The following is a 27,974-nucleotide window of genomic DNA, read 5'->3' as shown; positions in this document are numbered from 1 at the left end:
GAAACAATGAGGAGACTGCTGAATGTGGAGGAAGGTCTGGAAGGAGGCATGAGCCTGAGGCATTGCCCATTCCCTGCATTTAAATGTAACTAGTTACATATAACTTTGTACATTTCAAAAACTTTTCCAAGCACCTGGAAAACAGCAGTGGAATCTCTGTGTAAATTCAGTGATATCCAAGTTGTCAGAAAAATGGGTAACAGAACAGTTGAAATCACATCTAAATTTGTGCCACAACCCCTTACACCCAATGCAACTTGGTTTTCGCACAAACCACTCCACAGAGACAGCGAACTGCTTCTTCCTCGGAAACATCAAGTCAAAATGAGTGTTTCTGGACATTAACACACTGTCAATCACCAGATACTTTTAGCAAAATTATCTAATTTTAGTTTCTCAGCCAGTGCCATAAAATGGATGGAGTCATACTTAACTAACAGGAAACAAAGTGTACACATTGGTAATTCTCATTACTCATACCTTGACTGTAATATTGGTGTTCCCCAGGGGTCACTACTGGGCCCTATCTTGTTTAGCCTGTACATTAATGACTTACCTTCAGTCTGTCCATCTGTCCATCCATTCAAATGTATGCAGATGATACAGTTCTCTATGTGCATGCAAAAAGCAAACACGCTGCATCTAAACTAACTGATGCACTGGTCCACGTTGAAAAACAGTATGTTCTTCTCTCAGAAATCTAGTGCACAGGAAGCTAATGTTTTTATTCAAGGCCAAAAATTCTTGGTTGTGTCTGATTTTAAATACCTTGGTATCATTTTAGATTCTAATTTAACTTTTAAAAAAACATGTTAAAAAGGTGGCTTATACCATCAGATTTAACCTGGCTAATTTTAAACACATAAGGCCATGTCTAAAAACAGAGGCAGCCAAACTCTTTATGCATGCCATTATCTTTTCTGAAATATCATACTGTTTCACAAGCTGGTCCCAAGCAAACGTGGCAACTCTGAAACCAATAGAAACCCTTTATGAGCAAACTTTAAAGACACTAGATCAAAAACTTATCAGCTATCACCACTGCAATATTATAAATAAGTACTACTTATTTAATTTAGAAAGCTTTTTCACATGATCTGGATGCCCGTCTCATTTACAAAATATTACATGGGCTGGCACCTCTACCATTGGGTGAGTTTATACAGCAGAAAAACAGCAGTGGCAGGGCAACTAGGGCAGCCACCAGGATAGGCTGTGTTATACAGTATAGATGTAGCAAGTTTGGCCAAACAGTCTTCTCAGTACAGGCCACAAATTACTGGAACTTCTATCATTCAAAACAAAATTTAAGAGATGGATTAAAAACAACCAAAACTGCAATCATCAGTAACTGACCTACTTCATCCTAAGTGCTGCACTTCTTTGTACTGCACTTATGTTTTATTTTTATTTTTCATGTCTCTTTTGTCTCTCTCTCTTTTATTTTTTGCTTTCTATCCTTCTTGCATTTTTTCCCACTAATGTAATGTGATGATGTGTTGACCTGCCAAGGGACTACAGACGAAAATTAGCTTTTTTGCTAACTCTGGCATATTTACATTTTGAGAGTGAACTTACAAAAATGGTTCATTAAACATATTTGTGGTTTTCACAGTAAAAAATAAATAAATAAATAAACGTTTTCCCACTTGGATTTTATGTTTGTTTTTTTGATGTTGTTGTTGTTGTTGTTTTGTTTTTGTTTTTTAGGTCCATTGTGTTAATCCAGTATGTCAAAATGAAAAAAAGAACTGCACAGTCAAACATGTGAGGTGGTGCTGAAAATAATGACACAAAATATGCAAGGTAAATTGTTTTGAAAGTGAAATGCAATGGCAAAATCTAATATAGTCAAAAATGGCCAATTATACCCCAGACCCCAGAAGTTTAAAGATAGATAGATAGATAGATAGATAGATAGATAGATAGATAGATAGATAGATAGATAGATAGATAGATACTTTATTTATCCCGAGGGAAATTCATGTGTCCAGTAGCATACAAAATACAAAACATGCAGGTTACAGAGGATCTACAAATGGTAATATTGCTGTATAGTCAATAAAAGGCTGCTAGATCTTTAAAAATGCATCATAACTGTTCTTTAGGACATATGTAATCTTCTCTAAGGGCAAACAGATGGTCATTTCTGATATCCATTTGATATAGAGAGGGGGAATCCGACTTCCAGGTTAATGAACTCTGACTTAGTTTCAAGTTCGTAATGTTTCCTAGCAGACATAGTTCTGAGTCTAAAAGAATTGGTGTATCCATGATTTTAGTCAGGGTGTCACTTAAATCATGTGTAAATGCAAGACTTTTGTACGATGGCACGTGCAGTGTAACATGGTACACACAGCAACCCCACATCAGAAAGACATCTGGCATTGCAGGATCCTGGTGTCATGTTTGGGAGTTGAGGTAGTTGGTGAGTAAATTGATGGAGAAAATCATAATTGACCAGTTTAAATCTGGCATTTAGAGTAGCGAATAAACTATTCTGACATTAGTCAGTTCCTAGGTCCTCATCTATAGTTAGTCAGACTCCCACTTCTCTCTTGATCAGTGGATCTTTTGTTTAGGACAGTCCTTCATCATAATTGAATACATCTCAAATTGTCTTTAAACTTTGTTACTGTGAAGTATTTCCTCCACCTTTTAGAGGACAGGTAGTGTCATTTGATCACCCAAGCTTTTTTCCAGGAATGCTCTCAGTTGTGAATAATAGAAGTAGTGCTTTACCACTTCATTAAAGTCTTGCAGTTCAATTTATGTCCAAGAGGGGGGAGAGCCTTGTTCAAACAAAGGTAGCAGAAATCTAATTATAGCCCGAGCAGGGAATCTGCAAGGTCCCTATTTATTTTTCTAATTAGGCCCTGAGCAGGTCTTGACCCGTCCCTATTGTTTTTGTAGTGACAACTTTTTTGTCCCAAATGATCACATTTTTCACTGCCAGAACATACTCCAAAACTCACCAAACTAGGAGTATTGGTCATATATGCTTTATCGCATATTCAAAAACCTTATATCGACGCATTCCCTGAATTGTGAGTCTTATGATATAGGCCATGCCCATTTCTGCCTTCCGTTTTTTTGTTTGTTTGTTTGTTTGTTTTTTGCAATTTTGCGAAGCGTGTCAAACCTACCATCCCTATTAATTTAATAATTACCATTTTACCATAATTACCATTCCAAAACTAATTACCATTCCAAACTTCTCCCAGGCGGTTTCACCGATTGGCACGAAACGTTGCACACAACATCTCTAGACCTCCCTGACAAAAAGTTACTGAGAGAGTTTTAATATTTTTAACAATACTCAAGTTATTCAATAACAACTTCCTTCAGATTTCGTTCCAAACAGGAAGTTAGCTGACCAAGGACTCACCAATCCGCCACTAGGTGGTGCTCTGGTGGCAGTCTAATTCAATATTTGGCAGTGTGCCCATACCATAACAATTATGGAAATAAAATTAATAGGGATGGTATAGACTGGTCCCTCACACACCCAAAAATCAGCTAAATTGTGTGGTATAGGCCACACACACTTTTGCCTTTTCCATTCGCAACAAGTGAAAGAATTTTTTGAACTTCTCCTAGGTCGTTTGACCGATGTGCACCAAACTTTGCATGTAGCATTTGTGGACCCTCTAGTTATCAAAAGAATTTCAATAGTCAAAAAACAGCCAAAAAATAAAACAACAAATTTCTGCGCATTGTGGTCAGATGGTGTGGCATATATTGACCAAAAACAGTCCAATTACCACACTAATTGTGTTCCATGGCCTGATGAGGCTTTGTGCAAAATGTGGTGCAAATCAGCCAATAGATGGCACTTTTAAGGCTAAATGATGAAAGGACAGCTCAAATGCTTTCTCTTTTGAGTGGACAGGCTTTCCTAGCCAGACGCTAGTGCTGTCTTGCTGATAAATACAAACCTCTGTTCAGCAGTCTGTTGAGTCACACAGTGCACTCCTCTCATTATGTTTTTTATGTACATTGCAGGGACTTATTCTGTCTTCAGCGTACAGTATTTAATATCAGCTGTAGAAGCCATAGAGCATCAAGCATACCAGCAACTCCCCCCATAAGCCGCAATGTTAATTTTGAGCCTAAATTTCTGAAGGAGAGCAGATCGTACCTGTTTTGTCTCTCGCTCTGGTGCCCTCATTTTTCACTCTACAGAAATAAAAGAAAGACATCACAGAGTTCAGCAATGTCTCCTGTTACTCAATATATAAATATTTTAGCGATGACCATTACATTTCTTCAAAAATCGCAGGACTTTGGGAGGCATTTTCCCATTCATTCTTATGGGAACATTTTCAACTTTGGTTCTGCTACTGCTCCAGCATAATGTGCAGCCAGAGAAACTGTTCACCTTTTCAAGATCTTTCAGCTCTCTTACTTTAAAGCCTTCCAGCCTTTTCAGCTTTTTCAAATATTCATTTTTCTGCCTTTTCAGCTTCATGTTCATATGGAGAAACTGTTTAACTATCAGTCTGCTCACCTTTTTAAGCTGTGTCAGCCCTCTTTTCTGCCTTCTCAGCCTTAAAAAAAAATCAGCTTTTTCTGCAAATTCTTGACCATTCAGCCTTGCTATTGGATACAAACCTCTGTTTAACAGTCTGAAGGGTCATACAGGGTACTCTTCTCACTATTTGGTCTTAAACCGGCAGGCGGAGCAGCCCACCAAACTATGAAGAAAAAATGTTCCTCAATGGAAGGTATTGCGTGGACAAGCAACGACAGCAGCATGCTTCGACAGCAGCAGGCCCTGACGTGTGGACTGCGAGGGCCCATTCATCACTGCATGCGGCTTTAATTAGGGCCCGAGCAGGTCCCTACTGTTTTTGTATTTTGGCTTATAATTCACATATACTTTGTCTCACATTCAAAACCTTATATCCATTTTTTGTCACAAACAATTGTATTTTTCACTGCCTGAACATACCCTGAAACTCACCAAACTTGGAATATATGTCACACCTGCTGAAAAATTTCATTTCTATTCTTGTCCTCAATTTCCATCACTAGGTGGTGCAATAAGCAAGGAAAATATGTTTTGGCTTATAATTCACAGATACTTTATCACACATTCAAAAACCTTATATCCATGTGTTCAGTGAATTGTGCTGAATCTCGTGATATAGGACGCATCCATTTCCGCCTCCGTTCTTTTCTGTAATTTCAAGAAATGTTGCAAACAAACTTTTTTGAACTTCTCCAAGGTGATTTCACTGATTTGCACATAACTTTGTACACAGCATCTGTGGACTCTCCTAACAAAGAGTTATTAAAATAATTTTGATATTCCAAACAATACTCAAGTTATTAACCCTCTGGGGTCTGGGGTATAATTGGACGTTTTTGACTTTTTTTGATTTTACCATTTTATTTCACTGTGAAAAATATTTACATTGCCTTGTTTGGTGGTATTATTTTGTGCATAACCTCATGTGTGACTGTACAGTTATTATTATTTTTTTTTCATTTTGGCATACTGTATAAATACAATGGACCTAAAATTACAAAAAAACAAAAAATATGAGTAGGAAAAAAAAAGTTGCTTTCTTTTTTACTGTGAAAACCACAAATATATTTAACGAACTACTGTTATTACTTATAATGCAAATATAAATTGTTTGCTAAATGTGTGCACAAGTGTTTGAAGTTTACAAAGTTATATGTAACTATTTACATTTAAATGCAGGCAGTGCCTCAGGCTCAGGTCTCCTTTAGCCCTTTTGATGTTAAGCGCCATTTTTTCACAAATTCAGGCCTCATTTCAAAATTGTTTCCTCCTACAGATTCAACACCACAGTCTTCACATTCACGCAGTACCATCCTCATGCCTTGAGGATCAAAAGCTGTTAAAAGCTTTCATCTCTCTCATACATGGTGGGCGGGGCAATATGATCCATTCTGATGCTTTGCCATGAAGAATCAAGGCTTTATAACTTCAACATACAATTTCCCAACTACACCAAATGGTTCAAACATGTAGAGCGTGTTGCCCAGAATATGTCTCTGCATCAATACTAAGTCAGCCATTTTGTTTTTCCGCGCCATTTTGAAATATTTCCAATCCTCGTATTTTAATTATCTCCTCCTACAGATTTAACACCACAGACTTAATAGTCAGTCAGTATTATCCTCTGACCATGACCATGAAAAGTTATCAAAAGGTTTCGCTTATGTCATTTTGGTTGGTCATTTCTCTTCTATTTGATGAGTGAAAAATCTGTTTAGCTGTCAGACTGTGAACACCATCAGATCATCACATCCTTGATCTGCACCTACAGCCTTTCCATTTACACAGATGCTGGCTCGCCTCTGCTGAAACCTGGATACTATCTCTGAAGGCAGGTCAGCAGGCTGTTCATCCTCAGTAACTTTCACATGGACAGCGATATGGAGAATTGGTGCATGATACCCGCACTGAAAAGGCAGTGTGAATGGGGCTAGTAACTGACCTGCCAGTGGTGGGTTGTGATAGGATGAGTTGCTCCATAACAGGCAGAAAGAGAGAGTCAGGCATCTTCTCACTGTGGCATGCCTTAAGGCCCAAATACTTGAATATATGAACTTTGCCCTTTATACAGATCTGAAAAGGAAAAGAAATAAATTCAAAGTGAAAAACTGATTTCTGTTTTCTTATAAGCCTGACCTGTTAGACACACACACAAATAAAAATATTACACTGTTGCAACTAGTAAAAATATAGCATTTTCTTTTAATACATTTAATAAAGATTGACTGTTCATTCAAAATTTGTGCAGTTTTTGACCAAGCAAAATTCTTTTTATAACTTCAGGTCTAGCTGAAGAGTCTACCTTTCACCCAGATTGGACAAAATCCCAAGGAGGAGTTTGAAAAAGTAGGTTTTCCAGATTTTGCAATTTAGTGAAAAAAACTTTCTAGTCAGAAGTAGGTGTGGCCATTGCAAAGTGATTCAGCTCTATTCAGGGAATCTGGGGATACAAGGCTTTTGAATGTGAGACATACGGAATGGGAGTTATAGGCAAAAACACATTGGCCTAGGCTATAGCACCCCCCCATAATTTTTTGTGTCTGAGATATTTGCAGGAGTCTGGACCACCCATCCAAATTGCACCACCCTCCCTTGCACGGTTTAGCCTGCAGCACCACTTTTAGCTGGAGAAAAATAAAAAATCCTTACAATTACAACAGGGTTCCTAGCACCGCTGGTCCTAGGGTGTCTTTTGAACCCTGGAGCCCTGGATCTCCAAATTCATAGTACTACTCCAAACTTTGCTCAGCTGAATTTTTTTAAGTGTAAGTTTGATGTGTTGTCACATTTAACTGCAGTTCACTGTTTAGTAGTTGTTTAACAATTTACCAATACGAATTTGAAAGTTAAAGATGACTACATGGATGCTGGTAAAGCTAGCACTAGCAAGAAAAGGTTGTATTGTCTACCAAAACTGATTTGGAATCGAAGTGTATTGTTTCATAATGAAAATAATCGCCCTGGATTATATGGTAGCCAAAGTATTTGATACATAGCAGACAATTTTTTTTAAGGGAGATAGACCAATCCTATATAACCCTCTTAACATAAAAGGGTTAAGCTCTGCAGTAAGCTCAACAGCTGCTAACCACATATCCTGCTAATATCAGTGCAGTGCACTCTTGGTTCAATCAGCACAACATATTTGCAAGGTCCTGCTTGCAAGCTGTTTGTGGCTGAGGGGATTCATGCCAATCAAAATATGGCACCAATCTTTAATCTGATCTACAGTGGATGTGGTATTTTAAGGTCACATGAACAAAATGTGTTTCAGACTTGGCAAAAACGTGAATAGGAAGTCTTTTTACTTGTAGCTATTTACACAGGTAGCAATGGCAACTGGACCTGATGAGTAAAAACACCAAGTGGAACAAATGAAAAAAGGAGCGGGCTGCATAAAGGGTGCATTTCACTTTCCTAACTTATGGGCTCCTCTTGTGATCCTCAAATCTTTCCCCATCCATCATCATGGAGGGTCTTCCTGTATCTTAGAAGCAACTCAAGGAGATGAGGAGGTTAAAGCAAGGAAACACAGGGATCTCCTTGCTATTCTCACTCGTATGTATCTTACTTATATCTCTCTCATCATCATTGCTGGGAGGAGCTAAGATGTGAAGAAGAGATGTGAGAGAGGAAAACAAGGAGACATGTTAGCATAATAGACAGCATCTCTCTGTGTATACCTGTGCAGGTGGACTTTGCAGCGGGTTGTTTTCTAACTGGAGGGATTGGAGTTGTTTCATCTTCCTGTAACACACAGGGATGGCTGACACCTTGTTACAGGAGAAATCAAACTTCACCAGAGGAAGTTCAGCAAGGTCTACAGGAAGAAGATAGACACCCACACACACACACCCACACACAGAGAGAGAGAGAGAGAGAGAGAGAGAGAGAAATTGATCAGTTATACATTTTCCTATCTTGTGATTTTTATATTACATTCTACATCACACAAAATTTGAGTTAACTGACCACATCCACCGAATGTAATATATTCATTCATTTAAAGGTGAGCGGTTTGTAGCCTTGAGTTGTAGCAACAGATCTGTCACACACTCATTCCTTTTTTATTGTATGTTTGCAGAACAAGCCATCTGGGATGTTTTCACGTGTCTGCTGCTGACCCTCCCAAAGTACATATCAAGTGTCCTGAGCCAGTCTTTTAAACTCATCTAAAAATTGTGCTGACACAATCAGCTAACTGCAAATGTGAATTGTCTAAACATAAAGGCCCCAACGACTGCAGCCATTTTGTCAGAATTACAAGAGCAAGAGGACTGCTTCACAGAGAAAGATGAAAGGTTTGTGAGAGAGGCAGTTGAGCAGTTGATGTTTATTCAAGCTTTAAAGACCACGACTGAATCCTTGAATGTGGAGGTTATCAAACTTAGCCAGGATATCATTTATCAAGCTTAGGTTGGTAAATCTCTACTAGGGAGACTGAATACCATGACAGCTAACATGAGAGCGGTAAACATGACATGGGTAGCCTCCAGAATGATGTACTGAGCCTAAGCCAAAAAAATCGTTGAGCTGGTGGATAGGTTGCAGAGATGCAACATCTGACTGGTGGGCCTAGCTGACTCAGCCGAAGGTGAAAATGGCATTCACTTTCTGTATTTTAATGTACCAGTGTGGAACCCCTCACTTGATTATGGAAATTCAATGAGCTCACCGTATTTATACTACCCAGGATAAGGCCAAGCATCTCTGTACACTCATCTTCCAACTTCTACGTTACCAGGACAGATACAACCCCTGGCAAAAATTATGGAATCACCATCTTGGAGGATGTTGATTCAGTTGTTTAGTTTTGTGTCATGTCTGTGATCTGCTTTTTTTCTACAAAATTAAAGTCATTTCAAATGGCAACTTTCTGGCTTTAAGAAACAATAAAAGATATCAAGACAAAGAAACTGTGATAGTCAGTAACAATTACTTTTTTAGACCAAGAAGAGAGAGAAAATTATGGAATCACTCAATTCTGAGGAAAACATTCTGGAATCACCCTGTAAATGTTCTTTCCCAAAACTAATACCTGCATCAGATTAGATCTGCTCGTTAGTCTGCAGTTAGAAAGGAGTAATCACACATTGGAGAGCTGTTTCACCAAGTGGACTGACATGAATCATGGCTCCAACATGAGAGATGTCAATTGAAACAAAGGAGAGGATTATCAAACTCCTTAAAGAGGGTAAATCATCACGCAATGTTGCAAAAGATATTGGTTGTTCACAGTCAGCTGTGTTTTAAATCTGGACCAAGTACAAACAACATGGGAAGGTTTTCAAAGGCAAGCATACTGGTAGACCAAGGAAGACATCAAACTTAAGGCAATATGTTTTGAAACAGAAAATGCACAGCAAAACAAAAGAGGAATAAATGGGAGGAAACTGGAGTCAACGTCTGTGACCAAACTATAAGAAATTGCCTAAAGGAAATGGGATTTACATACAGAAAAGCTAAATGAAAGCCATCATTAACACCTAAGCGGGAAAAAAACAAGTTTACAGTGGGCTAAGGAAAAGCAATCGTGGACTGTGGACGACTGGATGAAAGTCATATTCAGTTTCAGTGATGAATATGATGAATTTTTTCCTCAGAATTGAGTGATTCCATAATTTTTTTCTCTCTGCTTGGTCTAAAAAAGTAACTGTTACTGACTACCATATTTTTTTTTCTTGATTTATTTTAGTGTTTCTTAAAGCCAGAAACTTACCGTTTGAAATTACTTTAGTTTTGTGTCATGTCTGTGATCTGCTTTGTTTCTACAAAATTAAACAACTGAATGAACATCCTCGTCAGTCTGTCACATATAGGCTGCTGTTTTAACTATAGCAACAAAACTACTCAGGGGAGGAGAGCCTTTGACAAAGTGAGTTTCTGAGATATTCAGCAACCCAAAAATCCAAGCATAATGGAATGCTACATATCTTTGAGAACGTAGCGGGTGCTGTAAAGTTTATATCTGCACTTGACCCTTCTCTGCACATAACACCATATAGACCCAGCGCCTGCCACACTTCAGCATCACATCTGTTTGACTTTACTGAATATATAATAGACAAAAGAACAAATAACTAATAATAATAGTAGTAATATAATAATAATTAGTCGCAGCCATAATCTAAAAATCTAGCTTGCTTTTGCTGATTTCTACAGTTTTACCACCCCCAGTGTCATGTGTCTTAAAGTATCAAACCAAAAATTTCCCCCCTGCTTCCTTCAGGCGGCCCTTCAGAACAACTCCACCAAAACACTTGAACGCACACAGCCTCACCACACCGACTGCCTTGTAGCTTTCACTGACCAGCTGGGACATTTGTTATCAGCAAGTTTGCATGGTTCAACATGCTCTCTTAGCTTTTAAGACTCATAAAATTCATAAACAAACAACTCTATTAAATGCAGAAATGTCAAAAATCAAAATAGCCATCATGAAGGTTACAGGATATGAAAATGACAAAAACAACATTTTAAGACAAATTTAACACCTAGAAAGATGCACTTTTTTCATGAACTCACCTTCTGGCAGGACACAGAGAAGATTCCTGCGTACATTTAATTCACGCAAAGCTTTGAGTCTGCCGATGTAGCGAGGAAGAGCTGTGATCTCATTGCAGCTGATGTCCTGCAGAAGGCAAAAAAATACAACTCACGTAAACAGGTCATCCATTATGGTAAATGCCAGAAGGTTATTACAAAAATGATTCAAGTTAAATTACATTTGCATTCAAACAGTATGGCAAAAAATCGGATTGTTAAAAAATGTATGTTTATTTTTGTATTTTTTGTTTTTTTTTCAGTTTAGCATGATTAACCCTTGTAAGAAATTACATAGTCTTCCTGTTAGTGGTCAAATGTGCCGTAAGGACAGGAGGAGGAAGAAAGAATGTCATTTTGCTTTAGGTGTCAGCAGAGCCACAGGTGGGGGCACAACCCCCACATGAGAAGATACAGAAGTGTAGATAAAATGACATTTCTGTCCCATCTGTAGCATCAAAAAATCACTGTCCTGGGAAGACAGGATACACCCAAATATCAAAGAGTCATTGTTATGTAAAGAACATGTTTTATGACTGCTGTAAATGAAGGTAACCTCCCGTCTGATTCTGTACTTAAGGGATAGCATTTTAGAGTTCGGGAGAGAACGCTTTTGCCTTCCCTCCACGCTGCAAGTTATTAAAGAGATCTGAGTCATACGCTGAAGTCTGAAGTTCTTCAGAGACTCAGCAACTCTCTACCTCACAAAGAAGAATTCCCAGTACACCCTAATGACCACCAACATCAGAATTTTTAAACTTCTCACAGAAACCTGGTGAACTCGCACATACTAAATCCTTGCTCACTTGCTATATAAATATATTGCTATGTGTTTAGCTATGTGTATATATTGTCAGAAAGGTTGAGATCCATACACTCCTGCCATACACAAAAACAAGTATAAAAAGTAAGTTTAATGTTATGTCTGCAATTGGGTAGGATCCACAGCTGTGATGGGTGGTGGAAGGTGAGTTACTTGGACTCCCATGATGGACTCCTGCAGAGAGAAAACAAAAAAAAAAAAAACTTTGTTCGGCCGTCCTGACACTGCAGCTGATGCTGTAGTGACTAGCCTACATGTGCAAGATTTACCTCGTGCAGAGTTAGCTCTGCCCTGCAATCAAGCCTATTTACCATAGCTGAGTTGGCCGATTACTTTTCTGACTTCCATCCCCTCTAGTGTTGCAGGTCACATACTGGGTGAAGTCAGTCAGTGTCTATTAAATGTTAATGTTATTAAAATATGTTTATTATGACAAGAGCATTGGGATGCCATGTCAGCAGGTCTGTGACAGTAGAGTTAATGAGGTCACAAGCATGCGGCAACACTGCCGATGGCAGAGTGTAAACAATAACAACAATGGCAACCAGAAAAATCCTGGGGCAGATAGTATGGCTTAAGCTAACAGTTCGACATCTGGCGTTCATGTTATTGCTCTTGTAGTAACATGTCCCAGGTTTCACCATTTGGAGTTAACAAAGAACAGCAAGTCCACCACCCAACTTCTTACTGCTTTGTAGCCGGCTAGTTTCACTGAACAGTCTGGTATCTTCCTGTTCAACCATGTCTCCACAGGCACAACACACTGCACTCCGGTACTTGTGCTGTCCATTAACATCTGTCCATCTTGTTAGGCAGTGAGCGTACATTCCCCATGATAACCGAGGGAAGGTGGGGCTTGTATCTCCTTCGTGCATGCAATTGGTCGAGCCCGGTGCTGGAGGAGTTTCTCTCGAGAGTAGATCATGACCCACTGTTGTTGTTGTTGTTTGGTGGTCACGGTGTCTGTAGTCACAACTGCACATAGTTGGTTGCTGCACAACTGTTTGTCAAGATCCCTATAAATTAATCATTAATATAATTTGATCTTTATATACAAGAAGCCTAATGTTGGAAAATAGATGATCTTTTCCAACAAAGCTGGCAACAATATCAAATGTTTGATGCCTTGAAATATGTGCTGGGACCCTGTTTCTAATGTTGCTGAAGTTTGGTGCTGTTCTGAACATTATTTGTGGCTTTTTGATGGCAATTTATACTTGGATCCATTTGTTGCAGTGTATTGTTATTGTACGGTTGTTTCTGAGGATGCTAAAACTACATGAGCTAGCGGTCTGCAAACTTTATCTCTCGGTGGGGGGTGCGGTCATACTCGGTCTCAACTATGGATTAAACTTACACTGGAATATCCCTTTAAATTAAAGCTGCAAGCAGCAATAAATGGCCACTCGCAGTCCACGCACGTTGGGGCATGCTGCCGTTGGGGTGTGCCACGTAGACATATTCAGGGCAAGACCCTCTACATGTTTGAGCAATTTGGAGTAAATGGCAAATTGTATGTGGAAGTTATAATGACTTGATGGTTTTATGGTGAAACATCAAAATGGACTGCACCACCACGGCCACCAGGTGTGAAAGCTTTTGATAAGTTTTTTTCCACAGCTGCTACTTGCAAAGAATGAACATTCTGGATATCTGCAATTGAATTCTTACTAGGTCTGTCCGAATGACATGACACCCACATAACTACTTCCTCATGAGCCACTAAGGCTCTGTGAAAAAAACAATAAACTTATTTTTTACAACTCCTCCAAGGCCATTTCACTGATTTGCAACAAACTTTGCAAGTAGCATCAGTGGACAAATCTTATCAAAAGCATTCACCTATGTCACACCAGGTGGCGCAGTCCATTTTGATGCTTCGCCATAAAACCATCAACTCATTAAATTTCCACATACAATTTTCCATCTACTACAAATTACTCAAACACGTAGAGGGTCTTGCCCTGAATACATCCACACGGCACACCCCTACAGCAGCATGCCCTTATACATGTGGACTGCGAGGGCCCATTCATTGCTGCTTGCAGCTTTAATTTACTATTGTTATTGTTTTGTTTTTGTTTTTTTTAATACTACAGTCCTTTGGCTGCTGTGGCGAACAAACTTCCCCATTTATGGGACAATAATGGCATGCAGGGAAAAAAAAAAGCAGGCCATTCTGCTAGCAAACGTGACTTCACTGTGACTTCAGTTTGATGGATTTTAACAATCCAAATAAACCATCACTTCATCACTTACACAAACAATAACACATCATTACACATTATACCTGTGCGATAGTGTTGGGCAGTAGTGCAGTAATACGGTATCCCTGTGTATTCAAAAATAGCAACATTGTCCATTTCAGGACTATATATTTCTTTTTTTTCACAGTTTTTTTAAATTTTTTTTTTATTGATTTTAAGCATAGTCAGATATGCAGTTTAACAAATTGAAGTACATATTTTATTTTATCACAATATAAAGAAAAACATACACTTGACGTAATCCCTCACACCCCCCCAACTATCCCTTGCTCTCTCTAAAAAAAACTCTCTTGCATTTAAAGTCCTCTAAATTGTTAGACTATTTCAAGACAATGGTATGTCAAAGAAAATCCAATCAAAGATACATACATATGTTGTGCCTATTCAAACATATATGTCTACATTCACACACATGTACATACATAAACCATAAGTTACATAATTCTATATCCTGCCCACATCAACTCCTGGGGTTTACCACCATACTTATTCATGCATATATCTTAACCTGAGTCTTCCTCCTGTAGAAGCGCTCCAATGTCTCTATGGTTCAGTCTTTAAACAGTCTCCATTTTCCCTCATAGACATCTGATTTATTTTTCAGAAGTATGTTATCCTCTCCATTGACATACACTGTGCCATATTATTAATCCAAGCACCTATTGTAGGGGCTGAGATTTTCTTCCAATTGAAAGCTATTAATCGTTTTGCCTGTAGTATAGCAAAGTCAATAAATTTATATTATCTGGTTCTTAATTTCAGATTTGCCGGGTACAGATGTAGCAGTATCATTTTTGAGTCTACTGGGATATTTATAGACAAAATGGTCAACATTTTACTAGCTAATTCCTTCCAGAATGCATTTATTTTATTGCATTCACATATACAATGTATGAATGTTCCTTGATTTTCTCTATATTTAAAACACATGTTTGGTATATTACTGTTATATATATAAGCAATTTCACTGGGGTGATGTAAGTCCTCATCAGCCAGTGAAGAAGCTTTAAATTTGTGTTGGCTGTATTTGTTTGAGCCTCCTTACACACTTTGTTCCACTCTTTGTTTGAAATGTCAACTTGAAGGTCTAACCCCCATGCGTCAATTTTTGATATTGCTGATTCGCCAGAACCAGACACGAGCCAGTTGTATAATAATGAGATTAAGCCATTGCTTCTGCAATTTTTGATTATATTTTTTCTAAAGACGATAGAGTCGGGATTGTTAGTGACTGACTCTGTGAAGAAGAAGAAATAAAGCTCCTTAGTTATAAATACTTAAAGAAGTGCTTCCTCTGAATATTAACATAAAGGAAATGTCCTTAAATTAAAAAATCCTTCTTTATAAAGGTCAGAAATTTTACTCAATCCTTGTTTTGCCCAAATCTGGAATCTAGCATCCACTGTGCCTGGTTTAAACACAGTGTTGCCCCATATTGGGCTAAATTGTGACAAAGAATTAGATATTATCATATATTTCCTTACTTTATACCATATGGTAACCATATTAAGCACTGTAGGATGAGTGGTGTGAGTTTGTAGATGTTTTAAACTGGCTGAGCACAGATACAGGTTTAATGGTAACTTGAGGGAGGATGCCTCTATATCCATCCATGATCGGGAGTTTTCTTTGCAATAATAGGGTTAGGGTCCTCAACTGTACTGGCAAATAATACCAGTAAAGGTTAGGACATTTTAACCCCCCAGTATCAAATGGAAGATATAACAGGGACAGGCGAACTCTGGGACATTTCTTGTTCAATATAAATGTTGTAATGAGTGATGTAATTCTTGTAAATGTTCCTTCAGGTGGCGCCAAAGGAACATTCTGAAATAATTGTAGAAACTTGGGTAAGATGTTCATTTTTAATATATGTATCCTCCCAATGAGGGTGATAGGAAGAGTCAACCATCTGTCTATAGATTTAAATGTTCCATTATAGTTCCACAGTCTCTTGCTTCTATATTTCCAGGTATAGGGGCTAATTGTTGCCCAAGTATGTAAAAGTCTTGGAAATCCTAAAGGCTGAGTTACTTCTTGACTCTCACCTTCAGTAACCAACATAAGTGAAGACTTAGATGCATTTATTTTATATCCAGATGCTTTGCCAGATGTTTTTATCCGGTCTAAGAGTGCAGGTATAGAGGTGTCTAAATGAATAAATGAATAAAATTATGTCATCTGCAAAGAGAGCTATTTTGTGTACTTTGTTACCAATTTTGATTCCCTGTATTTGTTTGTAAGTTCTGACTGCTATTTCTAAAGTTTCTATCGCTAGGATAAAGAGAGGTGGTGATAGAGGTGACCCTTGAGGACATCCTCTTCTGATGGTAAATGATTCAGACACCACTTCTCTGGTTAGCACCTCAGCCGAAGGGTTTAGGTATAGTGATTTAATCCAGTTATAAAAAGTTTCTCCAAATACGAATTGATCTAGAACCTTAAAAAGATAGGGCCATTTGACAAATAACCATTCATGTAAGATTCCAAGAACATCTCATAAAGAGGGGTTATCAATTTATATTTGAAATACTTGTACAGATCAATAGGGAGGCCATCCGGCCCTGCTGTTTATCCGGGTTTCAATGCACTTATAGCTTCTGCTATCTCATCAATACTTTATTGTCTGTCCATGCTTATTTTATTTTCCACTGAAATCTTTGGGATGTTAATTGTATCTAAAAAATCAGTCTGAGAGTCAACTATTGTATCTTTTTTGGATCTATAAAGGTTTTCATAAAAATGTTTAAATGCTTTATTAATTTATATTGGGTCAACCACATTGATGCCATTTTGGCCCTCAAGGTAAGTAATAGTCCTCTCTGTTTGTTGTTGTTTGATGCACCATGCAAGAAGCCTCCCTGATTTCTCCCCTTGATCGTAATAAGTCTGTCTGAGCCTCATCACATTTGCTGCAGCTTTGTCAGATGTTATTTAATTGTATTGGGTTGTAAGTTGTAATAGCTGTTTTGAGATTTGTTGTTTATTCTGACCTTCCTGAAACCTTTTGTTCTCCAGTATTTTAATGTCGTATTCCAGCTGTCTAGCTATTTTATTAATTGCTTTGGTTTTACTGCTTGTGTAACTAGTGATCTGACCTTGAATAAATGCCTTAAAGGCCTCCCACCTAGTCGTGGCAGAGGTCTGTGTTGTATTTAGCTCGAAATAATTATCAATTTGCTCCCCTAAGAATTTTAGGAACTTTGAGTCCTGCATCCATTTTATCTGAAACCTCCATTTTGGGGATTGGTGTATCAAATTTGGCTCCACAAGAATCAAAGATACAGCAGCATGATCTAAGATAACTATACTATTGTGGTGACAGCCTCTAATGTCAGAGAGAATTCCTACTAAAAAGTAATCTATCCTGGAGTAACTATTGTCAGTACTGGAGAAACAGGAGTATTCCTTCTTTAACAGGTTCAGTTGTCTCCATACACAACTAAGTTCAAATCTTGCATGAAATAATGTAGTATTTTCCTAGATCTTGTATGATTGTCATCCACCCCAAGAGATCTATCGTTTTTTTGGATCCAGGACACAATTAAAGTCTCCAGCTATAATGTGCTTACCTGGCAATGATGATATTCTGAGAAATAAGTCATTATTAAACTTATCGTCATCATTGTTTTGTCCAGAGAGAGAAGATCCTTGATGAGAGAAGACGACCCTGTGAAAATAAAAATCTGCCACCAGGATCCTCAATTACCCTATCAATCTGCAATGGAATAGATTCGTGTATTAGTGTCAAAACACCTCTAGAGTTAGTGGAATAGGAAGAAGAGTAAACCTGTCCTGGCCACCTACATTAAATCTTAGATGTTTCATTCGCCAGTAGGTGTTTCTTGTAAGAACACTACCTTGGTTTTCAGCTGTTTTATACTTTGATACATTTTTGAGGGCCTCTACAATTCCATGAAATATATTCAATCAAAATATTTGATATTCTTTGTGCATATATGATATATATGGTGGTATTCCCCCTTTCTTAGAAATATCCAATCCTTCATTATTTCAATTCTATCTTGATGACAGAATAAGGCCATCTGTTAATGAAATGGAATAAAAAGAGTACCATGAGAGATTTCCCCCACCCTGTTCTGTTCTGAAAAAGCCCGATTTGAACACACGGGCAACCCCTCCCCCTTATTATTCTTCCTCCAAATACTTGGAACAGGTCCACATCATAACGAGGAACCATTCTGCAAACTCTCTTTAAGGGATATTCTGGTGTAAGTTTAATCCATGGTCTAACACACCTTGACACAGAGTACGACCCCCCCTCAAGAGATAAAGTTTGCGGACCGCTAGCTTACGTAGTTTTAGCATCCTCAGAAACAACCTTGCTATAGAAATGCAAATCTAAGTCCATGCACTCCTCCTCTAGCGCTGCTTTTTGATGCTTCAATGTATGAAGGGCAAGTTATTTCTCCACAAGCAGCCCAAGTCATTTTTAATTTTGGTGTATGGAGGGGTGGCCCTTCCTGAGGATACTCTGCCATTCCACTTTGCATAGCTCAGAGACACAGTTGTGAGCCGAAGAGGTTGGTGTGTTTAATGTACTGGCAATGTGCTCACCACCACCAGCAATATAGACACAAAAGTGAACATTTGTGTTTGGCTGCTGGAATTTTTAGTTGCCCCCTAAAAATGAAACTGTTGCAATTTGGCACATTTGGGGTTCTGACTGAATGATAAGGGAGAGCAAGCAATCGTGACAAGGCTTTGCTCAATTCACAACCCCCTGCTGATGCTGCAGGACATGTTCATTTTTTTATTGTGTGAAAATACTAATACAATTGTAATAATAATAATGATAATATAAGTCTCCTCCTTGTTAGCACCTGTCATCCATGAGATGCAGCTGAAAATACTTTATAACAAATAAATTACATGAAGGAATTGCCTTACATAAAATATTAACTAAAAATGTACCTAGAGCCATGTTAAAAATCGGACATAATATGGAAAATAAGAGTTGACATGCATAGCAGCATTTCAGCCACCTTGTGGCAAAAAACATCATAGCAGTGAGTGGCTGCACAACAACAAGAAGACCAACGATGTGACCAGCCCTCCTCTTGTGTTATGAATACCCGCCTCAGATACACATGCAGCCATGCTGCAACACAATGATAGATAAGAGTATTACCAGCTCCATGAGTCTGTGCAGCTGTCCGATGGTCTCTGGCAGGCAAACCAGCCTGTTGTTGCTGGCGTTGAGAACTCTCAGAGGTAAACCACACAAACAGGCTGGCAGAGAACCCAGCTGGTTACGACTGCAATAATAAACACATAAATGATTCATGGGGAACAGAGAAAGAATTATAATAATGTGACTTTTCAATAAAAAATTTAAAACCAAAAAAACTAACTGTCAAGGTAATTACGGCACAAGTATATTAGTGTTTTTTTCACTTCACAGTTTTTGATGAATGTGCACCGTCCATTTAAAAATCAACAAAAAACTATAATGAACGGGGGCCAACAGCCCTCCCCGTGCAACTTGGACCCCGCACACCGCAGAGCCCACGGGCTCAGGGCAAAAGTGAGGACACAGGCCAACGTCTGAGCTGTGGTATTTGCTGTAATGCAAAGGGCACTGGAAGCGCAAAAGGCTGAATGTGTGCCAATTTGGATTTGTTGTACTAAATCATGCCCACTTTGACCACTCTTTACTTAACTATATGGCTGGCCTCAGGAGTGACCCCACATCAGTGCTGTTTCATTACATTTCTATCATAGCAACAAAAAATGAAAGTGACAAGGAAAAACAAATTTATGTAGAATAGTGTGTGGTGACTTAACCTGGAAGACTGCAGTAGAAGTGGGAGGGGCCTATGTCAGAAAACCTAGCTCTATCAGGGAACTAAATGAATATGATGTTTAAGAATGTGTTCTTTAAAATGTGGAAGTTAAAGGCAAAAACACATTTACATCCGTTATAGTGCCACCTATTAATAATAATTAATAATAATATGCATCAAATTTGGCACAGAGCCACTGGATGTCTTAAGGAACAATTGACTTAAGCTTGATGTTGAAAGCATTTAGTTTGACCAAAATATGAAACAATATGTGTTTTTAGCTAGCAAAAAAGATTGTTTGGTTATCCAAGCAGATATGTGTAGTTTTTTGTCTGATGTACATGCAGGTGTCTGGACCAACCCTCCAAATTGCACCGCCCTCCATTGCACAGTTTAGCCTGCAGCACCACTTTTAGCGGGAGAAAAAAAATCACCGCTGGTCCTAGGAAACATGTCTGCTTGCATACATGTTCCCTCAGCCCCTCAGGCTTGGCCCCCTGATAAGAAATGCATCAGCGATGATCCTGATTTTTTTCAATTCATTTTGGGATATTTTGTTCTGGGCCAATTTTTTTGCTCCAGAATCTTAAAGGCAGGTTTGATATGTAGCCATTGGAAAGGCAGGAGATATCTGTATTTTTGTGATGTGACGTGAAGCACGAGTTGGGCATCTCACGCAGAGGCCGGCACATCGATGCCTCGTTCTTAGATAGCAGGCAAGGCGGAAATAAGTGTACCCTCTGAGGCGGAAAATCAGCGGACCAAAACAGACCCCCAATTTGCCAGTCTATGTCTAAAACTGCGGACCGGCTGCCAAAAGGACGGGCAAATTGGCGTCTTGGTGCCCTGTCTAAAAACGGCTAATGACACACATATGAATTCTGTCAGCGCAAACTGCCAGTGGCAGGTAGAGGTAATGTAAGATCAAGGAACAAGGATCGTAGGCCATGATAATACATCTTGGATTCTACTTCTGGCTGATATCTTGTCTCAGGAAAATAAAATGAATTAAATGGGACTCAGTTGTGCCAAACAACAGGAGTTCAGAGACAGCTGTGCCCACATCTTTCTCCACCATATCATCAACATCTGCCATGATTCTGAATCTTCTGAATTATGATAGTATGCCCTTTTGTGTCTCTTCTGTCTTTTCAGTGTCTCCTCTGTTTTTCCTTGAGATAGAGATTTAAGCTTGAGATAAACAAGCAGGGATGGGTGATCAGCAAATGGGCATGCCACGAGAGAGTGTTCCACAAAATGATCAGGGCAATGGGGAAACAAATGTACGCCACCGTGAGTGACAGCAAAAATTAGGAGTTTGCCGCGAGTGCTGGTTGGCTAAATTGTTTCCTCTGCCGCAACAACTTTACTTACAGAGGGATGCCAGAGAATTCACCGAGAAGCTGGCAAAGTGTGTGACATTTTCATCCAGGATTTTTGAGAGGAAGGAAGTAAACTCCTGTGCCAAATTGCTGCCTGGTGCCAAATAAATGCCTGGTCTGTTAAGTGATTGAAACAAATAAATGCCCCGGCTATTATTTGGTATTTTATGGTATGATAGCTCTCCCGGCCAGGGGAGAGAGACATGCATCGGCCAACAGTGCTCAGCTGCAGACACAGCAGAGAGGTGACTAGACACGACTCATCGTAACTGACAGGCATCAAGGCCACTCAGCGTTACCTTACCGACCTGCCCCCAGCTATTTCATTCACACAAAGAAGGGCCTGTGGCAATTCTGGACAGCTGTTTTTTTTTTTTCTTCCTTCACGGGCCCCTGACGGTGTCTGGGCCCTGGTGCAGCGGCACCGGTTGCACCACTGATACCTACGCCAGTGGCTCCAGCTCAAGCTGCAGCCCCAGTCCAGCTACCAGCCCTAGCTCATGCTCTAATCTCCAGTGGACCCACTCTTGGGAACCCACCTTGCTTCCAAGGTGCCTCCCCCCGAAAGAAGGCAATGTTCCCGGCTGCATCCTGGCTCCCTGAGGCCTGGCGCCCTTTCCTGCTGTTCGTCCTCACTGCCCAAGTCTTATTCTTCTCTGCTGTCCAGCGCCCAGGAGCCGTGCCTGGTCAATGCCTCTGAACCATGCCTGCCTGGAGTCCCAGCTCCATTGATGCGGACCAGCTGACATTTGCTGGGTTTTCTCCGTTGCTGGCGTGACTGACACCCAGCCCGAAACCTGCCAGTGTCCCTCTGTCGGTTCCCAGACCAACACCTCCCATTGTCAGCATTCCTGCCTGCACCAGTTCCTGCTCCTCAGTCTACTGTCCAGCCAGCACTTGCCGGTGCCTCGACATCAACGGCCCAGCCGATCCCTGCCAGTGGCTCCACGTCGGCTCCCAGGCCGACAGCTGCCAGTGATTCTCCATCAGCTCCCAGGCCGATCGCCTCCAGTGTCCCTCCATTGGCTGCCAGGCCGACAGCTCCCAGTGGTCTTCCGTTGGCTCCCTTGCCGACAGCTCCCAGTGATCCTCCGTTGGTGGCCCTGCCAAGGTCCAGGGGGGTTTCCCACTCGACGGTTCAGCCTCCAGAGGGTCTCAGCCTTCGTCTTCGCCACCGGCCTCCACAGGCCCTTCGTCTTTGCTGCTGGTGTCCAGAGGATCTTAGCCCTCGTCTTCATCTTCGCTACTGGCTTTCAGAGGGCCTTTGTCTTCACCGTCCACATCCAGAGAGTCCCAGCCTTCATTCTTCCCACCGGCCTCCAGAGGGCTTTCGTCTTCACCGCCTCCTGAGGGTTCCAGCCTTCACCTACACCTTTGCCATCTGTTTCCAGAAGGCTTTCATCTTCGCCGCCTCCTGAGGGTTCCAGCCTTTGCCTACACCTTTACTGCCAGTTTCCAGAGAGTCATCGCCGATTCCACCAGTTTCCAGTGGGTCCCAGCCTACGTTGCTCCTGCCGGCTTCCAATGGGTCCCAGCCTATGCAACTTCCACCGGCTCCCTGTGGGTCCCAGCCTTCGCCCCCACCGCTGGCCTACTGAGGGTCTTAGCCTTCGCCCCCACTCGATTGCCCACTGCCCCATCTCCCCCTAACCTGACTTGAGCACTTTATTTAAGCTGTTTTATTTGCTACTTTGTTTTAGTCCTTGACTTGTTTTGTTCTCCTTGTTTTTGCACATTTCAGCTTCTGTAAGATTAAAGCTCGCCTTTTGTTTCCCCCTATCCTGCCTCCTGTGTATGGTCTGCTTTTGGGTCCTAAATTTTAACCTCAATGTAACAAACCTCAACTGCTCTCAGCAGGCAGACTGTGTTCTGAGCAGACAATTCGCAGGATCAGGAAAGGTGGACACATAATTGATTTTTGGTAATCAAACAAATTCAAAGTTGATTGACAGTGTTCACCTGATGTCAAGATGCTGACCATTTTTACCACCCTGCTGCCTATGTTTATAGTTACAAAGATGTTTGTCAGAAAGGCCACTTTAAGTCAGGCCACTTCCAATACTCATGCAAAAAAGAAAAGAAAAACAACCATTAAGGTGAAAAGTGGTTCACAATGGATCCACAGGTGCAAAATCATATTCAAAATGACAAGTAAAAAAACAAAAACAATACAAGCACTTTTTAACCTTTTTTAAACCTGTAATCACACCCCCCATGGAGATAACCAACACATGGACGGATGTCACATAATCATACATCAGCAAGTTACAAGGTAAAATAAGTATATGGAATTAAAACAGCGATCACGCAATCTGAAAAATAGTATTTCCAGCAAATGCATGACAAAGACCTACAGTTCACATCTTAAGATTTCCTATATGCTCTGCGCCAGCTTATCACACTGGTTATTTCCCCCTCCCCATGAGCTCATCTGAATTCCCATTTTCCGGGGACAACTTTGCTCAAAAGGCATCACTATATATATATATATATATATATATATATATATATATATATATATATTATATATATATATTATATATATATATTATATATATATATATATATATAAATATATATATATATAAAGTCCAACCTTCCCTCAGGTATTAAGATTTGCAATAACGACAGTATATTTTCCTGTTTTTCATAGTGGGGACCATGACTGACAATCTACAGTTTTTAGGGACAGTGGCTGCCCTGTGTTCTTTTCTCTCATGTCATGTCATTGTTCGTAACCGCTTATCCCTTTCCATGGGGTCGCAGGGTGTTGCTGCTGGAGCCAATCCCAGCTTTGACTCAGGGTGAGGGCAGGGTACTCCCTGGACAAGTTGCCAGCTCATCGCAGGGCCCTCACTGATGAGCAATGCTCTTTTGCTTTGTCTCTGTGATGTGGTCAGATGTTGTGTTCCAAGTATTGGGCACAAATCTGACATCAGCCACACACAGACAAAAATAAACAAACAAACACAACCATGACACATGATACACGGTACATGGTACATGGCTCATGGTGAAAACACAATGGACAACAAAGCATTTTAGCCACTGGTATAATAAAATTAAAGAATAATTCTAACTCATTTCAGCTTGGATCTTCTTGTATAGCGTTGGCCATCGAAACAAGGCTGCTGTTTAAATAAACCAGAATTATTCTTTAATTGTAACGAGTCATACTTAAGTGTGTCTGAAACTTTTTACCAATCTCGTAGTCTGTGTTGGATTGTTATTGTGAGAGTTATATTCTGAATTAATGAAACTGGTATTACAACATATTATGTTATTATAAAATAAACAGTGTATGAGAGCATGCAATTAAATGCATGCAGTAGTTACAATGCAACACTAACAAGTGGAAAACTCAGACTGCCACCAGCTTTAAGGGTTACAGTTCCACTATACATACTGTAGTTTTAATTTTTTTCACGTGTTCAGACATTTGGCTAATTTCTGCTGCAAAGCAGAGGGATATTTCCTGCATGATGACCAATAAGGCCTGCAAGAGAAAACAAAACTTACTAGCAATTGTTCATACAAAATATGCATCAGTTCACAAAATACTGATTCAGAGATACTGGACAGACTAGCTAGTGTCACAAGCAACAACCGTGCATCATACCCAGAATGCAATGCCCTCTTAAAATACAAAAGTTATCCCTACTCTAGTTTCTTGCACCATAAGACGCCATTGACACCAAGCATGCATAAGTGTGACTGTGTCTACCTGAGATTTAAGGAGGTAAGTGACTGTAGGCTGATGATGCTGTCTGGAATGGTCCTGATGCAGTTGTGATACAGGTTTAGTGTCTCCAAGGCAACAAGGAGGCAGACCTCTGAGGGGATGTCAGTCAGTCTGTTCTTTGATAAGTCTGCAGAGACAAAAGTAATAAGTATGAAAGAATTAAATCAAAAATATTACGAAGAGATACTTATCATGAATTGATCATTTTAAACAAAAAGAGAGCAAAAAAAAGGTTATTACTAAAACCATCAAAAACCCTGCTTTGCTGTGCCCAAACCATCAAGGACAAATTCAAAGTCATACCCAATCCATTCAAATGAAATTCATATTTAGCATCAGAATTAGAATCTGCTTTAATAACCAAGTATGTGTACAAATCAAATGAATCTGACTGCTTTTACATGAAGATTTGATAGAAATACAGATAAACATACAGTAGATAGAGCTATTCAAGGACAACATAGCTAAACAGAGATAAACAAAACCGATATATACATACAAGTAAGTAAAATATATGCAGGCCTATCTAAAAATACTTTATACATAAAAAGTATGCAATAGATGTTGCGTGTACAGAAAAGAGCTACAATTCACAAAAACAGAAAGTCTGATACAAAAAAAAAACCCAAGTAGATAATCACTTTAGTTCACATAACATTGTGAACTGTCACATGACATACATGTCAACATAGAATATATACAGTGTGCAGAATTTATATTGACGAACAAGGTTTTGTCCAGGGTATGAAGATCTGCAGTTATATTTCCTGTCAGTTTCCTGGAAACTCTGGAAATGTCCTGAATGGAGGACAGTTTGGCACCAATGGTTTTCTCTGTGATACTCAGTGTCTTGTTTAGTCTGGTCATGTCCTGTTTTGTTGTTGATCCAAATCAGACAGTAATGAACTAACAGAAAACAACACCAGGGTTTCCAAGATTAAACTAGGTTTGAGTCATTTTATGCCACATTTACTGACAAAACTAAAATGTATAAAACTGTCCAAAGGTAGCTCAGCAAAGCTTCGCTTTAAATCACGGTCTTATCTCAGTTCATTTAGTTCATTCTGCTCCTGAAAAGTCATGTCCTTTCCAAAAACTACTGCTGAGCTACATGGGTGCTTAACCCAGTTGAAACATTCAGTGAAGGTTGAGGGGAAATAAAATGACAACTTCTAAAGATTTTTTTAAATGGGACTTTCAGTAATGACTTGCAATGGAGTAGACAGAGGTCCCGCAGCTCCCAATATTTTTTTCTTATATCAACACATAATAACATCCTAATTGTGAATTGAACATTTATTTCAGAGATTACCTTTTATTAAATTTGACACTGCAACATATAACCATACTTCATGCGAGAAAGAGCAGGGAAAGGTGAAATGGTGTGGGAAAAGCTCAGCTACATTAAGTAGCAAGATGGCAAAGGAGGTACCCCTAACCCTGCAAGAATTGAGCTACAGTTATCTCTCCAAACTTCCCTAGCTGTTTTTAAAGCTGACATCGTGGCCCTTTACCAGGACCTGAGCAGAGATATTGAAGCTCTTTGGGCAGAGACCATAACCAGCAGCCAGAAACTGTGCGTTGAGGACAAAATAGGAAAGCTAGGAAAAGACCACGCAGACTGTAGAGTCTAAACAGTGCACTTGAGCGGATCACACAACTGGACCATCAGAATTAATCACAATCATGGAAACTGAAGCAACTACAGGAGAAATGTTCAGATCTCAAGTCCCAAAGCCAGCGACAAAATCTAAAAATCAGCGGAGTCCTGGAGGGAGCCGAGGAAGAGAGCATTGCAGATTTCTTTCCAGAAGTACTGGGTCCTTGGTATTTTGGAACAGCTGCATTACATTGCTGAAAAAGATTACATCCTGGGCAAATGGCCTTAGGACGGCTCTTCTACCAGGACTCATCTGTTCATATTTTCCAGGATCCTCCCACCAAGGTCGAAAAACTTCACGCTGCTTTCAACCAAGTTGAAGTTAAACTGCATGGGGCCAAGGTTGAGTACAGCCTTTTCCTCCTGGCAGTCTTCTTTGTGAAGCTCAACATGTCAGAATCAGCGGCTGAGTTTTGATACGCAAAGATAGCACCACATCCATAATGTGACAGTCTCGTGAGTGACATTATTTGGACTGATTTGAGTTGTTGTCTTAAAAAATCGGGCAACTTATGATTTGATGCTAACATAGGCATGCTCAGAATAAGTTCAAGGATAGTTATTATGGCCAATGTTATGTGAACTAAAGTGTTTATCTGCTGGGGTTTTCTGGGAGGTTGTTGTAAGATGTTGCCACACTTATTTTATTGGCACTCTCAGACAACTTAATCCAAGATAGGGGTGTTTTGTGTTTAATATGTGTCTATTTCATACTGGAGAAGATTTTCTTCCCTTTCTTTGTTTGTACGGACATCTCAAGAGGAAAAAAAAGACATGTAATCACCCTCTATTAATGGACGTGAATTATGAACAATGATGTGGCTGAAAGTAGCAGCGTAACATCATGATGATAAGCCCCAAGGCAAATATTTTTTTTGTGTCCCTAAACACAAGCGTGCTCACAAACACACGCTTGAACGCACGCATAGCCACTGTTTTTCCCAATGGGCCGATCAATAGTGGGCCAACGGATGGCCATTCTTTATTGATTGATTGATTGATTAATTGATTGATTGATTGATTTTCCAGTAGAATAGAATAGAATAGAATGGAATTGTTTCAGAAGCAATGGCACACATAGCAGCTTTTCATTTTTGACAATATAAAGATCATTAAAGCTGCAAGCAACGATGAACAGGCTCTAGCTCCATGCACGTCGGGCTGCAGTGCCGTCGGAGGGCACGCTCACCTGTTGCTTGGATGTCATCATCTAGTG

The 27,974-nt window shown here is 39.8% G+C and overlaps 1 protein-coding gene across 13 annotated transcripts in view; it reads right to left on the bottom strand.

The window, feature by feature from the left end:
* Window positions 1-27,974, bottom strand: part of lrch1 (leucine-rich repeats and calponin homology (CH) domain containing 1) — a 251,315-nt gene that overhangs the window by 183,036 nt on the left and 40,305 nt on the right. For all 13 annotated transcript variants that reach the window (XR_005076873.1, XR_005076874.1, XR_005076876.1 and 10 more), the window contains exons 2-6: window positions 25,081-25,225; window positions 19,320-19,446; window positions 11,060-11,165; window positions 8,218-8,354; window positions 6,477-6,607 (exon numbers count right to left, since the gene is read on the bottom strand). Coding sequence is in view for 9 of the 13 variants with exons in the window: in XM_037109402.1 (XP_036965297.1) it covers window positions 6,477-6,607; window positions 8,218-8,354; window positions 11,060-11,165; window positions 19,320-19,446; window positions 25,081-25,225 (646 nt within the window). In the remaining 4 variants the exon portion in view is untranslated. The remainder of the gene's footprint in view (window positions 1-6,476; window positions 6,608-8,217; window positions 8,355-11,059; window positions 11,166-19,319; window positions 19,447-25,080; window positions 25,226-27,974) is intronic.

The sequence above is a fragment of the Acanthopagrus latus genome, chromosome 9 (genome assembly GCF_904848185.1).
Source record: "Acanthopagrus latus isolate v.2019 chromosome 9, fAcaLat1.1, whole genome shotgun sequence".
Taxonomy (NCBI): Eukaryota; Metazoa; Chordata; class Actinopteri; order Spariformes; family Sparidae; genus Acanthopagrus; species Acanthopagrus latus.
This window is presented reverse-complemented; position numbering and strand designations above follow the sequence as displayed.